The sequence below is a fragment of the Taurulus bubalis genome (assembly GCF_910589615.1).
Source record: "Taurulus bubalis genome assembly, chromosome: 5".
In the NCBI taxonomy this organism is placed as follows: Eukaryota; Metazoa; Chordata; class Actinopteri; order Perciformes; family Cottidae; genus Taurulus; species Taurulus bubalis.
Window position 1 is genome coordinate 13,017,669 of NC_136593.1, and position 15,023 is coordinate 13,032,691.

Consider the following 15,023-nt stretch of genomic DNA (forward strand, 5'->3'; position numbering starts at 1 on the left):
GTTCAGCGTAGCGTTCAATCGAGGATAGCCCCCTGCGCTCAACCAGGAAGCGCAGCAGAGACGGGCAGAGTGCCGCTGTGGTCATTTTAAATATATTAGTTATAATCACAGACTTATTAAAAAAACATGTTTTATAAAATGTATGCACTATAAAGTGACGTCACATGCACAGCGATAGTACGCCAGCGTTAGGTATATTTAACGAAGGTGGATGGGCTGACGTGCAGCAGCTACTTAATTGTTTTTCACCCATACTCTCAACACGTCACGTTTACATTTCTAATATTAAACTGGCTAAACAAAATATCGTAACTGTCAAAACTATCCTCAGATTACAAATAGTCCATCAAGTAGTGTATTGACGTATAAAGCAGTACTTTAAAAGACTACCTAAAGAACTTCACCAAAACATTATGTAATTGTGCGTGCGTGTGTGTGTTTGTGTGTTGCACACACACACACACACACACACACACACACACACACACACACACACACACACACACACACACACACACACACACACGACAGTAGCACTTTATATTACATCACATGTTTATTTTTCCTCTTTAAGTCTACCCAATGCATGGTTTAAACAGGCAGAGTCAGTCTTTTACATGCTCAACAGAAACTCCCCACGCAAAAAGGTTTTAAAGAATGTCTTCATTGAGTAAATAGAATGAACAACCACAGTGTACTGCCCTGATGAAATACCCAAAGCAAATAGTAAGGCCACTGATTCAACTTGTTGGCTGGGCTGGTCATAAAACTGATATCCCTTACAGCCACCCACAGCGTGCTGTACACTGTACTTGACCCTCTTCAGTAGCTCTTTAATATCTGCCTCAATATCAAAGGTGAGGACATTTCTGCTGTAGCGCTTGTAAGGCTCCCCATCAGGACCGACCAGGAACTTTCCAAAGTTCCAGGAGACGTCATTCCTACTGAAGGGACTCCAAATTCTGAACTTTGGATCAGTCATGAGAGCCATGGCATCATCAGGGGAAAGGAAGCTTTTCCTTCAGATACACAAACAAGGGGTGGGCATCCTCTCAACATACATTCACCTTCTCAAGGAGCTGGAACTTTGGTTCAAAGGCATTCCCTGGACGGACATACTTCAGAGACCTCAGGATTTCATCATTTGTGCAGTTTTCCTGTTATAAAACATAACATATAACATATAATACTACAGATGTACAGTATGCAATAAGGTGTTTCCAGTTTATACTACTTTATACTTCTACTCCACTGCTGCATTTCAGAAGGAAGTACTGTCCTTTTTACTGTTTATCTGACAGCTGCAGATATTGGTCATTTTTCAGATTCAGATTTTTACATACAACACCTTTGATTAAGTTATAAAATTTGAGACACAATGTACTATTGCTCAACCTAATCCTGCAAATTTCCCCACTGCGGGACAAATAAAGGAATATCCAATCAAATCTAATATCTAAAACAATCCTAGCACTACCTCTACCAACTATATAGTAGGCTATAATGCTATTAGGCCTTTCATACATGCGCGTACACATACATTCTGCTGCTTGTGAGTACTTTTAGTTTTGATACTTTAAGTACAATTTTTAAAACAACAACAATGTATTGGGGTCCCCCAGTCAAAAGCACCCCAAAATGCAGTTGTAATAAATAGAATAGATAAATGAAATATGTACCATATGTCTTATTGGAAAGGATCATACACTATCAAGGGGTTAGGGTCACTCCATCAGCCATTTTTTAACTGCAGGCACAGATGCAGTTGACAGATTTCCTCATGTGTATTTTGGTTTTACACAATATGCAAATCAACTGTACTTTTCCTAAAATAATAATAGTGATTCATTTTGTTCCAGATAACATGAATTATATAACATAATATAATATGTTGATGAAGAAGTATGTTAACATTTTGCTATTATGCTTGTTTCATGAAGTTTATTTCCAGTCTGTAGTCCTTGGTTGGTATGATGAGGGTTAATGTGATATCACTTTTTGTTTTTACTGTCGTAAAAAGCCGAAGGGACAAAGGTTCCTGTAAATCCAATCCTACCCTCATATGGGGGGCAGATGCCACCCAACTCTCTCTCAGGCTTGATTATTTCAAATTGATGTAACCTCCCCCTTTGTTTTTGCATTTTGCAATGTCCATCATATTAAATCACAAAATAAATGTTCACCTGTGTTATTATTGCAATTCGTCTCTGGCTTACAGGGCCATTTCAAGTAGCTTGCCATGATGTATGTTAATTATTAGCTACATAAGGTAAACGAGTTAAACCCAGTGTCCAGACTACTACAAAGGTTTCTGATCACTTTGCAGAGCCTATGCTTGCACATTTACAGTTCACCGACTTGAGCTTCCATTAAAAATGACAAACATGAAAAAAAGTGTAAATAATGGGCATCCCAATAATGTGGGTTACAAAAGTTTGCACTTATCAAAGATTCATCACCATGCAAACTGCACACTCAGTAACTCAGGGTACCAATCTGGATTTTGAAAATGTTTTCGACATGGGCTTTTAGGAGTTGTATACATTTGTCTGTGCCAGAGTCCACCCCCCTGAGTCGGCCTGCATGGTACATTCCAGGAAGCACCGTGCAATGTGTAATATTTGGTATTTTTTTAGTTCATTCAAGGACATCTAAAAACGACCAAACACGTGCTTGAAAAAACATGTTAGACTGATAACGCTTCAGCCAACTGTAACGACTGTGTTACGGGCCCAGAAGAAGTTAAATACCGGTTCCCGCTGCGCCGCTAGCTATCCCGCCGATCATGCTGGACTGGGTCGGTCTGTGTGCCGTTAGCCTGTTGATTAGTCTCCTAACCGCAGCTGGCTACGTGTTGTACTCGGGTCTCCTCTCAGACGTAACCGTCCTGACTGGCTCTCCTCCCATAAAGAAGATTACATTCGTCTACAAATTCAAAAAAGGGCCATACCAAAACTGCTGGCAACTTTTCAAGGAGCCTCTCAGTATTGGACCAAGGCTTTCATGTATCGGAGTGTTTTATGATGACCCTAAAAAGGTAAATATATATTGCACACCACGTACTGGAACATGTGTTTCTTTCCCTCAGTGTTTTACTTCATCCACTCAATATTTTATCTGAAAAAATAAGGCGGATTTTACGATGTAAAGTAGGTTGTTGGGTCGACCGATAGATGGCGATAACGCCATTCTCCTAAAACCAGTGAGGCGACCAAAGGTGACAGCTGGTGTTTAACATAATTCTAAATATTTTAACATAATGTGATAAATAATCAGTTTAGTCAGAAAATGTACAGAGACTTTTGGCATTGATTGATTTTTGTGTTTTCTCGAACACTATCATAATCTATGACATCCATAGATGTCACTGATGTCTTAGAATATTATCCATGTTATCCAAATATTATATATATATATATATATATATATATATATATATATATATATATATATATATATATATAAAACACTATTAACATTATTAATACAATCAACAAATGGTTATTTAATTCCATTTTTCACAGTGATGAAATACATCTTTTAGAGTCTGATTGAGCTGATTTCACAGTTTGAATGAGATCTGTTGACTTTATCTGCTGGGCTTCTTTCAGAAACATCCTTGTGCTAATTAGTCATCAGTAGTCTTAGTCAGATTCCTCAACTGCTGATGTGATGTATGTGTTTTGACTGGTGTACCGTTTGTGATGTGTTGTATGATGGAGGTACACAATGCAAATCAGCCACTAGGAAGTCTACCTACAGCTGTGAAGTGTTATAGTGTATTTAATCATCAAACATATTCCATAAAACAACTTTCCATGTGGGTTGTATTTGATTCATCAGATGACTACAGCTTGTATTGTTAGCTTGGGGTTTTCACAATATATATTTAATTTGAACCATTTTAGAGTTCCATTAAAAACTTCAATGATGTGACTGAAACTCTTGTGGTGTCTTCTACTGCCTCACTAATGCTGATCCAAAAAATACGTTGGGTCTCTCTGTGAGATGTTTTCCTACATTCTGAACCTTTCCTGTGTGAACTCCATCCATCCCAAAATCTCAGTGTCTATAAGCAGCAGGAAATATTATCTGCTGGATCTGTTTTCCTAATGCATAATCCTGCTTACTCCCGGGGGTCTCCAAAATCATGCAGTGCTAGCTCCTACCTTCTGAAGAGAAGCCAGCTTGAGTTGTATTTTCAAAAGGCTCTGCCCAAACAGAATGAGAAGGAATGAGACGAGGAGTAGCTTGAAGTGGTTAAGCAGTTTGATGCGCTGTGGAGGGTCTGGAGGTTCAGGTAACAGAAGGGGATCTGTAGAAAATACTATATCCGAATGTAAAACACTGTGGGTAGCTGGCTGTCATACCCGCAGCGAACTGCAGAACTCTTTGTGACCTCCGTGAGAGAATACGTTAGAGAGCTGGGACATAGATGAGATCAGATATCATCAAGATGTATTGAATAATCAGTTAATAAAGAAAACTAAACAATGATTTAATTGATAATAAAATAATAGTATTCATAGATAATTATATAGAGTGGTGTTTCTGCTATTGATCATACTATTAATGATGTCAATTGTGTGGACAAAATAATAGAAACATCAGTACAGTACAATACCATTTAATGGCACCGCAGACTGCAGCCTCCAACATGACCGTAAAGTTGACCTGGTGGGTAAAGTATTTTACTGTGTTTAACAACAAGCCGAGCTTTCAACCAAATGGACACATATGTCTGAAAAGGTCCAACAACAGCTGTACTTCTTGAGAAATTGTTACTCTTTGAATGTGCACTGCAATTAGGACTCTGTTCTCTAGAAGTTTATTTGTGTCTGTTCTGTCCTAATGTACTGTGCCCTTGGTTTGGGAGGCTAAATCTGACCAACAAGAAAATACTTTGCCGGCTTGTCAAAGTGGCCAGCAGAGTTAGGTTAGGATAGGATAGGATAGGATGGGATGGATATATACTTTATTCATCCCCAAGGATGCAAATTTGGTTGTGGCAGCAGCAATCAGAGTTACACATTTACAAAAAAGTTATTGGGGTGAGTCAGTTGTAGCTTTCTGACCTCTACTATCGGCAGGTCCTCAGGAAGGCCCACACCATATTGGACTGTCCTGACCATCCTCTTTGCTTTTGCCCTTGTGATTTGTCCAGATAGTTGTGTTATGTGATTATGTTTTTATAAAGAATGTGTTTGTATACCTGGCTGCAACCACATTTTCCTCGGTGGGATAATAAAGTTTGACTTGACTAGTTTTTTACAGTTACATTATTAGCAGCTCTAGCTGAGTGGAAGGATGAATCTGTGTGGTGGTTGGCCATTACTAGTTCTTCTTTCTCCCATGTTACATACTTGTATTTTAGTATACATATTGCAGAAGGAAGAGCTAATAGTCAGAATCAAAACATTGTTGACTATGCTGTGATATCAGACAGTAAATTTTACTCCTATTGAAAAAAAAATGTACTCCGTCTAAATAGAGTACAATCTACTCTTGCCTCAGAGTTAATAATTCAGAGTATGTTTTACTCTATTTAGTGTTCAGATTCAACTCTATATAGAATTAGATAAATAGATTAAATTCTACATAGAATTCTAAATAGAATTAGATCAAATTCTATATAGAATTGGTTTCAACTACCTTCAACTCTTCCGTCTTCCGTCCCATAAACCGTCAGCTCGTTCCAGCGTAGCGAGAAGTTTCATGGTGCGGAAACGGAATTTAAAGAACCTTGGTTGGCGTGGTGACGCTATTTTACTCCAATAGATTTTATTCTGAATATTTGTTCCGACTCTACTGGCTACGGCTAGTAATTACACTCCAAAATTATGAAATATTACTCCTTTAGAGGCAAATAATAGTAACTCTGGAAAAATTACTACTAAAAATTGCTAAGTATAACGCTAACATTTGCATGTGTTGTCTGTCTCTGAAATATGCTTATATCTGCATTTTTCAACAGTATTGACTTAAGTGGCACTACTTGCTGTAGCCTGATGCTCAACAACCTGATGGAATGCAAACAGAGTTCAGTGGTGGACTCTGGTCCTTCGCTCTGCTTCAAAACACTTTTGTTATGCTCATCCTCTTTTCCCCCCAAGCTGGCAATTAAGCTAGCAATGGGTCCTAGTTCCTCTGCACAGTCACAGCCAAGTCCTGATCTAAGTTAAAGTAATTGGCGTAATGATCTCAGCTCATTAGCATCGGAGCCTCACGATGCCATTCAGTCCCGGCGTCCCAGAGAGTGCTCTCAGAGCGGAGGACTGGTATTTGGAGTCTAAATAGTGAGACACTGTCCATTGATATTTGCAGTGAGAAAGATTTTTGTAAAAGTGCAGCTGACATAAGTGCCAGCGTGGCTAGCCTCCTCCTCTGTTCTCAGTTCTTCTCACTTTTACCTCCTTTAATCACTTCCTCTGGTGAAATAAAAAGACCTCAACGAGGACAGTAGTTGGGCTTCAGATGGTTGCCATGGATACAGGACTGGAGCAGCTCTGTCTGTGCCTTCAAACGGCAAGCAGATATTTTGGGCCCCGCTCACTAAACACCTCTCCACCACCAGCCTCTTCACAGTTTCAAAGCCGGGAGGGTTTCTGACCCAGTGCTCCCACTTCACCTCTACCCGCCAGCTCTCCCCCCCCACTCTGCGTTCAACTGTGACAAGCGTCAGAGGGCGGTAACGGGGGTGGATCATGGAGTTTTCTGTCAAACTGGATATTCCAAGTAAGCGATCGGGGGTCAGGGTTTGCGGTCCTTGAGACATAAATAAAAAGCTGTGTGACAAGTGGCATGGTGGTGAAATGACATGTGTGTCTGCCCGTCCTCAGGGACCCTTGTTTTGGGTCACAATACGATGAACGCTGTGGGCATGACTGCTTGAAGCAGGGGTTGGTCAGGAAATATGTATCAGTCCGAACGTTCAACTTTGCAGTGAATGATGAAATGGTGGAAAATCTCTTTGATAATGGCCCATTTCAGAAAGTCAAATGTAAGCCTCTCTTCATGCGAGTGTGGTAATTTGTATGTTGGTGGGGAGAGTTTTCCTTTCTTACTTTGTAAAAAAATACCAAAGTCAAGTCAGCCAATGCACAACTGAGACACAGCCGTTGTTCCTTCAGTTGAATTTCGGAAACTTTTTGCTTCAGATGTGCTGTCAGTGTATTGAAGAAACCTCAAAAGACAGCACACTTGTGTCTTGATGAGTGCAGAGAAGCAAAACAAAGATTGTGGACAGAGGCTTGTGTTTTTGGCGCTGCTTCTTTGATCTGGACGAGCCCTGTGATGATTAATGGATCCACTTGGCTCAGATTCCCCACTGTTAGTCCCCAAAACATTTTGACGAGTGTCAAAAATATCCTCATGTGTAAAGTTTCCCAAATGCACTTTTACTTACAATTTTTTATATATATATATATATATATATATATATATATATATATATATATATATATATATATATATATATATATATATATCAGCTAAGACATGAACTGGATAGTGTTTTATTTTAGTTTGGCCTATTGAGAACCTGACTCTTCTTTTGACTTGAGGGACTATTCATTTGGAGTGGTGACTAGATTTATTTAGGGATTGTGGACATTTGATGGAGATCATATCTTTTTCTATGTGTCATTATTGAATCTGTCCTTCATATCTCCACAGAACATAACAAAACACAATATGGCACAAGGCTTATGGGACAAACAAGGTGTGGTGGTGTCATCTTTAAAATATCAGTTTCGTCCTAGAGTTTGTTTGTTGCTTCATGCGTGACAACAATACCAACTCATGGAAGTAAACATCTATAATTTACACCAATGGCAAGAGAAAGCAATGCAAGTAACATAAGCTTAGGAACTGGCCTCAAGTCGGGCTGAATGTGTTTATTTCCCTACAATTTGACAGGAACTAAAGATTCTCTTCCTGCTAATAGAGCTGCAAACTGACAGTAGATGGACAAAAACAATCCTAAAAGCGAGTCTGTAGATTATTGTTTCTCTCAGATACAAAGAAGACTAATGTGAGATTATTTTTCAAATAACCCTGAAACAGGGCTGCATCCAGCGGTTATTTTATTATCCATTCATCTGCAGACCATTTTCTCAATCAATCCATAAATAGTTTGGTCAATAAAATGCCCATCACACTTCTGAGAGTCCTTGTTGAAATCATCACATGTCGTGTTTTGTCCTACCAACAGTCCATTCATAATGAAGATGTATTCAATTTACAATTATATAAAACATATATCACATTGGAGGAGCTGCAACCAGTTTTTGGGTATTTGTTGCTTAAAAATAACTCAAACCTATTCAATCAATCAGTAGTAACAGTAGAGTTTTAGTAGAATAACTTGGCTAATTAATTATTTGTTGCAGCTCGTTTTGAGTAAAGCTATGGACACTACAGATTCAAAACGGATTCTGTTTATCAGAATTCATCACAGAATTATTCAAATTCACAAAATCTGTCTAATCTACACCATATTATTAACAATAAAATAATCTGTTCATCTGCGGATACCAAACACATCTTGGATCAGATGAACGCATATCTCTCACATCTTGCAGTATTTCTGTGTGCGTGTGTTTTTAAACTGAGAATGTGCTGTAAGTGTGTGCGTGATTAGCCTGGTCTGCAGTGCACAGGGAACTCCACACTTCCACCCTTGACTGGCCTTGCGTGTGGAGGAATAGAGGAGAAAATAGACATTCTCAGACACACTGGCTGTGCTAGAAGCGTAGCATTGATGGGTTTATGGACAAATTGGACCATTCCAGCTTATTTATTACATGAGCCTTCAGCGGATCTCAGCACAGCACAGTGGGGAGAAAGTCTTGGATGTCCCAGGAGTATTCATTTGTAAAGAGTGTCTCCCTTTTCTTCTTTTTTTTTTTAATGGGCACCAGGGTGCTCCGAATGCTGGAATGAGCAATAATTGCTGCGCTGCCAAATGGTCCAATTAGCGCTCAGATTAATGAGAATAAGTTCTCCTTAAATTCAGCCTCTGGCTAACATCAGAGAAGATACCTACATCCCATTGGATTTTTTCACGTGTGGTATGCACTGCTCACACAATTATCTTACATCACGACTCGCTAGTCTTCAGAGACTTTGGAAATGTTGACATTACTGCGGGTAAAATGACCTTTCAAAGTTTTCTCAGGGAGCTGGATTGGCACTGGTGCAATCAGTTTATGCACAAAAACATTAGCAAGTATTAAGAATTGTTCTGAAAACATTAACCTGTCAGTGCTGCTGTTGTCATGTTGGAGGCTGTGTGGAATTATTGCAGGAAGAATCACAATATTGAGGAAAAAAAGGAACGACTACAGCAGTTTTATCTTTTCTGTTTATCTATATTTTCTATCTGAGCTATCTAAATATTTTAGTCTATTTTGTTTGTATCTTCCTCTCTTTTCAACCTTTTTATATATGTTTCCATTTTTTCCTTGTTTCTAGGTGCCGGGACCACAGTGTCGCTGTGCTGTTGGCAGTATTCTGAGCGAGGGAGAAAACAAGGCAGATGAGGAACTTTTAAAGAGCTATGAGGCATCTGGCTTTAAAGTCTGTTCCTTTCCCGAAGTCACACACGTGGTCACCTCCTCGTTCCCCCACAGGACGTTTTTCTCTGTGCTCCTGGGAATAAGAAGAGTTTACCCACGGCTCGAGCACTACATCAAGGTATTGTGCCTTTTGGACTCTTTTCTACCAATCACAATCACTTGAATGTAGTTTTCCATCATCAAATGTGTTTATTTAAAGAAAAGGCAAATGCTCCATTCAGGAAAATACGATGTAAGAAGACCAATGATAACCATAAAAAAGGGAAATATACTTTAAAATGAACACGCTGTCAGTGTTTCTATTTTTTACTGAGTAAGGACTATTTAAAAACATTTAAAAAAGGCTAGCTGCACTGGAAACCATTATGAGCCACTACCTATATTGTAATTTTAGTGGTCGGACAACAGGAATGGAAACGTGAGATGTGTGTGTTTAAGATAGGATGAATCATTGCTAACTCTATGGTGGGCTTACGTCAAAGAAATTATCAATATCTAACCCAGTGATCAGCACGTGTACATCTGAGTCATACTGTGTGTTTTCAGGCTGCTGTGTTTTGTTGAAAGCTGAGCATGTTGAATGCTTTTTTTTCACATCGCGTCGGGAGGTGTCAGGTAGTGCAGCAGGAAGAGATGTATGTTTGGAGAGGAGATGGAGGCGTGCAGAGAACTTTAAGACAAAGCAGGAGACGGAAGGAGAACAATTTGAGCTTCTTTTTAGCACTTTTTGATGAATGATCTCGCTGAGGGCCGCTTGAGGGATGCTGGGAAAGTGAGTCATTGTGTTGAGCCAGGAGTTTAGTGGATGTGGTTTAATTATGCAGTGTGCTGAAGCAGGTGGCAACACCACAGGTTGTCTCAATCACTCTGCTATTGCTGCTGGAGGAATGTGTCTGTGCGTCCTGACTGGCTGCCTCTACCATCTGCTTGGACGCTGTTTAAATCTGGGTCTGCTCCACTGACTCTTAGCCTGTCAGAGGGGTCAGTTTACACAGCCATTAAATTGGACACCGGTCTCCTTGATTAGCACTATTATATTGTTACATATCATTTACTGTGTCGTATCAGCACTCACTGGCTGTAGTCATTTGTAGTTGTTTAGCTCCATATCATTGTAGGCGCTATTGCATTTTATAATGATTGAGCCCTCCCATGAAATTTGTAGCATAAATTGATACTTATGGAATCAGACAGCAGAATAACAGCTACGACAGTTTGATGATCTTTACTGCACTTTCTCAACTTGCATTGAAGTATATTGGATTTCTCCAAATATATTCAGTTGCCAGTTCATCAGCTAAAATAATGCAGTCCAATAGAAATATAATATATATATTGTACTTTAAAAAAAAAATCACAGTGGTTGTGTTTTGTTGGAAATGTTTCAAAGAAGGGTTTATTCAACTTCATGGTCATTTTGGATGCTGTAGATTCTTAGAAATCCTGCTGGTGTAGTTGGGGGGGATACAATATGTAACAGCACCACGAACAGCCTTCAAACTAAACTTCATCAACTCCTAATGTAAATACTTTCAACAGAACTGAACTATATAACCTTCATTAAAGAAGAATTAGCTGCAGGCTGTTTGTGAGACTTCCTTAGTTTTAGCTAGATGTTGCAAACTATGAATTAAGCGTACAGTATATGTGTTAACTGCAGTAACCAATATACGTTCTCCCTATAATGTCTCTTGTGAGTTGCTGTTATTATTTATCGCCCCTCCAGCTGTTATTGATATGCAACTCTCATACTGACCTGTTACAGAAGAAGGCAGAATAATATGGAAGAACATATGTATGATTATATACAAGTCATCCGTCTGTCTGGATATTATGTGAATTTATGAGACGGCACATTTCATCCACAGTCGTTAAATCCAAAGAAAGATTTGATTCCAAATCCAGTGGTTATGTTTAGAGGCTCAGGAAATCTGTTTCACTTAAAATGTATGGAACATGACATCTCTTGGTGTAAATCGCAGGTTGGGCAGTTACAGCTGTCATCTTTCTTTTTTGGCTCCATAGTATATTTAAAAAGTTGTCATATTTTGTTATTAAAAGAGAGTCCTGTGGTTATTTGAATACAGCATACGATGTTGAGAGTAAGTTCAAGAAAGAGGTTACAGTGAAATGAAGTAGGTCTTACTTCTTGTAATATTCAAGCTCCTGGAGACTTATTCTCTTGCTTCACAGTATTCACCCGGAGTGCACCTGCACACAGATAACCTGGTCTTCTGTGAGAGGCGGCATTGCCGGATGAAGTCTGATAATTGAATCCTTATGTTACTGAACACACTCACAACCACATTCAGAGAGGGACTACCAAATATATATTGTCATGTAAATCCAGGCATTTCTCTGTCATCAAACTGACTAAACCAACTATCCATTTAAAAGAGCTACATTTATTACCTGTATTGTCATGCTCCTTTATATCTTTTACAACCACACTGACACTTGCTGAAGGGAGTTGAAACACTGCAGGTAGTTCAAGCGTCAATGGAAGTTAAAAAGGAAGCATGAAAAGGAGTTTAAGTGTTGGTCAACAAGGGACTGGAACAGTCAGAATCAGAACCATTTATTTGCCAGGTATGTTTCACATATGAGGAATTTGTCTTGGCGAGTGGCGCAAACAACAACAATCAACACGGTGCAAGAAATATAAACATATTAAATTTACAATAGACTATAACATATAAAATAAATTTCACAGATAACAGTACTATAAACAAGTGTACTTACTGTATCATATTTAAAATACATATGTGAAGCAAATGTCCAGTGAACATTCTAAACACATTATGGAACACTACAACATTTAACTTCATTATGAGTAGTTCATTTCTGTCAAATTCAACAAACAGTATTGAAACTAAAACATGGCTCACCTTTAACAGAAGCGGCTCAAACGGCTCTAAATTGATTTATTTTGTGTGAATAAAGCATGCTGTTGATGCTGTTGACATTTTGCATATCCCAAGTGGTGAGACCTTTTCATACAAGCTCATCAGCATTTAGCATGCCCGGCTTGTCATGGAAGAATGATTTCTGTCTGTCAGACACTTTGAGTTGCTAGCCCACAGTTGGGCCTGATATTTGCCAAGTCGGACCATCGATTGGCCCTGGTGTTTTTCTTCTGTGCCTTGGCTCTTTAGTGGTGGGCTACATCACAGATGCCTTGGCATCTTGAGATTTTGATTTAAGCATGGTGGCCAAGCCTTCAGACTGGATTGGGGACCGGAGTGGGAGAATAATATTGCTGACATTCACTGTGATCTGAAGGTTTGTGAAAGACAGACGATGGAACATTTGTTCGCTTCAGGGCACTGAAGTTTCTTGCCAGCACAGAGGTAATGGGCTGAATATAAAGTACATTTTTCTTTGTTCTTTAGAAATGGCCTTTTTTAGTAACTGACACACATGGTGTGACAGTGATCACCAAATCTTCCTCAGCACAATGGAGATTAAAGCCTCAATTTTGGGACATAAGGGGCTGCCTCTCCCAATTCTTATTAGTGTTGTCCACATGGGGCGAGAGAGATGCAAAGCAGTGCACAGATGCTAGTCCGCAGGGCCTGTTAAAAAATGCAGACTTTGAGCAAAAGGTGACGTGTATTCAGAAAGGTCAGAAAAGGTTATGTGCTGGGCAAAGTAAAATGGGGCCAGTGGCATATGCTGCAAGATTTAGGGTCTGGTTTATGTCTAATTGTAATTCTGAGAGTGTCTTGACAATATTCTTATCAGGAAGAAAGAGGACATAAAACAATGTATTCTCAGCAGTAAAAAACGGCCATTATGAAACTGAAGTAAAATCCAAAGTCTGCCTTCCATGCAGAACTTTGTATCTGAGTATTCAGAAGTTGTACATATGTCTCATATGTGTCTGTTTCAGCTGTAACTCATGACACTAATGAGGTGCAGGGATCAAGCCATGTGGTTAGGGTGATTTAATAGAAAACGATCAACTTCTAAAATCAATTACTTCTATTGAAATGTGGTATTGAATTGAACCTCTCAAGTTTTTTAAATACAACGCTCCGTAGTTTTTATTTACCTAATTAACTTTTTTGTTCATGGTCAGTGGAATTTGACATATCCAAAATATCATAAAAATCATTAAGATTCATCTTGCAAGATTCAGTACTGTCATAGTAAGGTATGAGCTAGTTTAGTATTGTGCCTGTTTTTGTGTTCTTGCTGAAGGCGCCATCTCCAAAACGTTAAAACACATTAGCCCCTCAGTCTATCTATAATTTCTATAAATGTTTGTGTATATCACATCTGTTAACTATCCCAATTATCCTGCCTAAGTCTTTTGTCTAATTCCCTCCTGTTGTCTTGTAATCACAAACAGCAGGCATTGTTTGGCGTTAAACCTATGTGAAATTACTGAGGAGTTTTCTATAATGAAAATAATTGCTTCTAATTACTTTTTTGTGCAAAAAGAAAAAGGGTTAAGTTTAAGACCTCAGACATTCGATTAGCAGGTGTTATTTCTTCTGACAATGAGAAAACAATAGCTGAAATAGAATCGATACCTCTGGTTTGTGGTTATATTTTTAACCGGATAATTATATTAATGTACAAAACCATTGGGCCTCTTTCATCAAGTATGTGGCATCACGATCCTGCGAGGTAACTCTTCCCACGGGACGCTCTGTGGAGTTTGCCCATCAAATGTTCAAACATGGCTTTAATCCTCCAGCAGCTGGGAATCTACTGTTGGTGTTAAATGTCACATCTACATATGATTGATCTGATCCAAACTTTATCCTCTGTTGCACTGTCGCTCTGACTCGAGATCAGGCAGAGTGGGATTACAGTTTAAGAAGGGTAGTTATTTTTAGATATGGGACAAATTGTTTTGTGCTCACGGCCATTTTATCAATCACTTAGGATGTGAAGATCGAGCAAATGCGTAGGAGACGCACGCGGGCTACTTTGATGTTGTCAGTCTGTGATTGTGTTGTTAAATGTTCTCTCTGCAGATACAGTAAACATATGCCAAATGAAGTGACCAGTGAAGACCTGTAAATAACAACTATTGTAGTCTTTTGACTCAACTCCTTCAGTCCTATTAGATGCTTGCTGCAGTAGGACTACAATACCCAAATCCCTTGGTAATCGTACCAGTAAAATGTTCAGAATTTTTTTAAACATAAAAAAACTGGGTGGGATAAAAATAGAAATGTATTTTCTGCATTCAAAAACAAACTGGACATACTTTAAAATCACCCCATGATGTTCAAACCTGCTGCTGACACATTTTGTGTTTGGATGATTTACCAAAGTAAAGTCCAAAAGTATTTCACAAATTATAGTTTTAGCTCTATTAGGCCTACATATTGCATTCTTAAAGCTCTTTTCAACACCTGCGCTTTGTTCTCATTCTCTTATGTCAACTAAAACCTTCCAACAATTTGGTCGTGTCTTTTGTTGAGACAG

General features: G+C 38.9%; 1 protein-coding gene across 1 annotated transcript in view; it reads left to right on the forward strand.

Annotated features, from left to right (window-relative positions):
• Positions 1-2,785: 2,785 nt before the first annotated feature.
• The window catches only part of tex264b (testis expressed 264, ER-phagy receptor b), a gene marked incomplete at both ends in the record, with an annotated part of 32,915 nt that continues 20,677 nt past the window's right edge, over positions 2,786-15,023 (forward strand). The window contains 2 exons of the mRNA XM_079218308.1: positions 2,786-3,037; positions 9,475-9,696. Of these exons, the coding sequence (XP_079074434.1) occupies positions 2,786-3,037; positions 9,475-9,696 (474 nt within the window). The remainder of the gene's footprint in view (positions 3,038-9,474; positions 9,697-15,023) is intronic.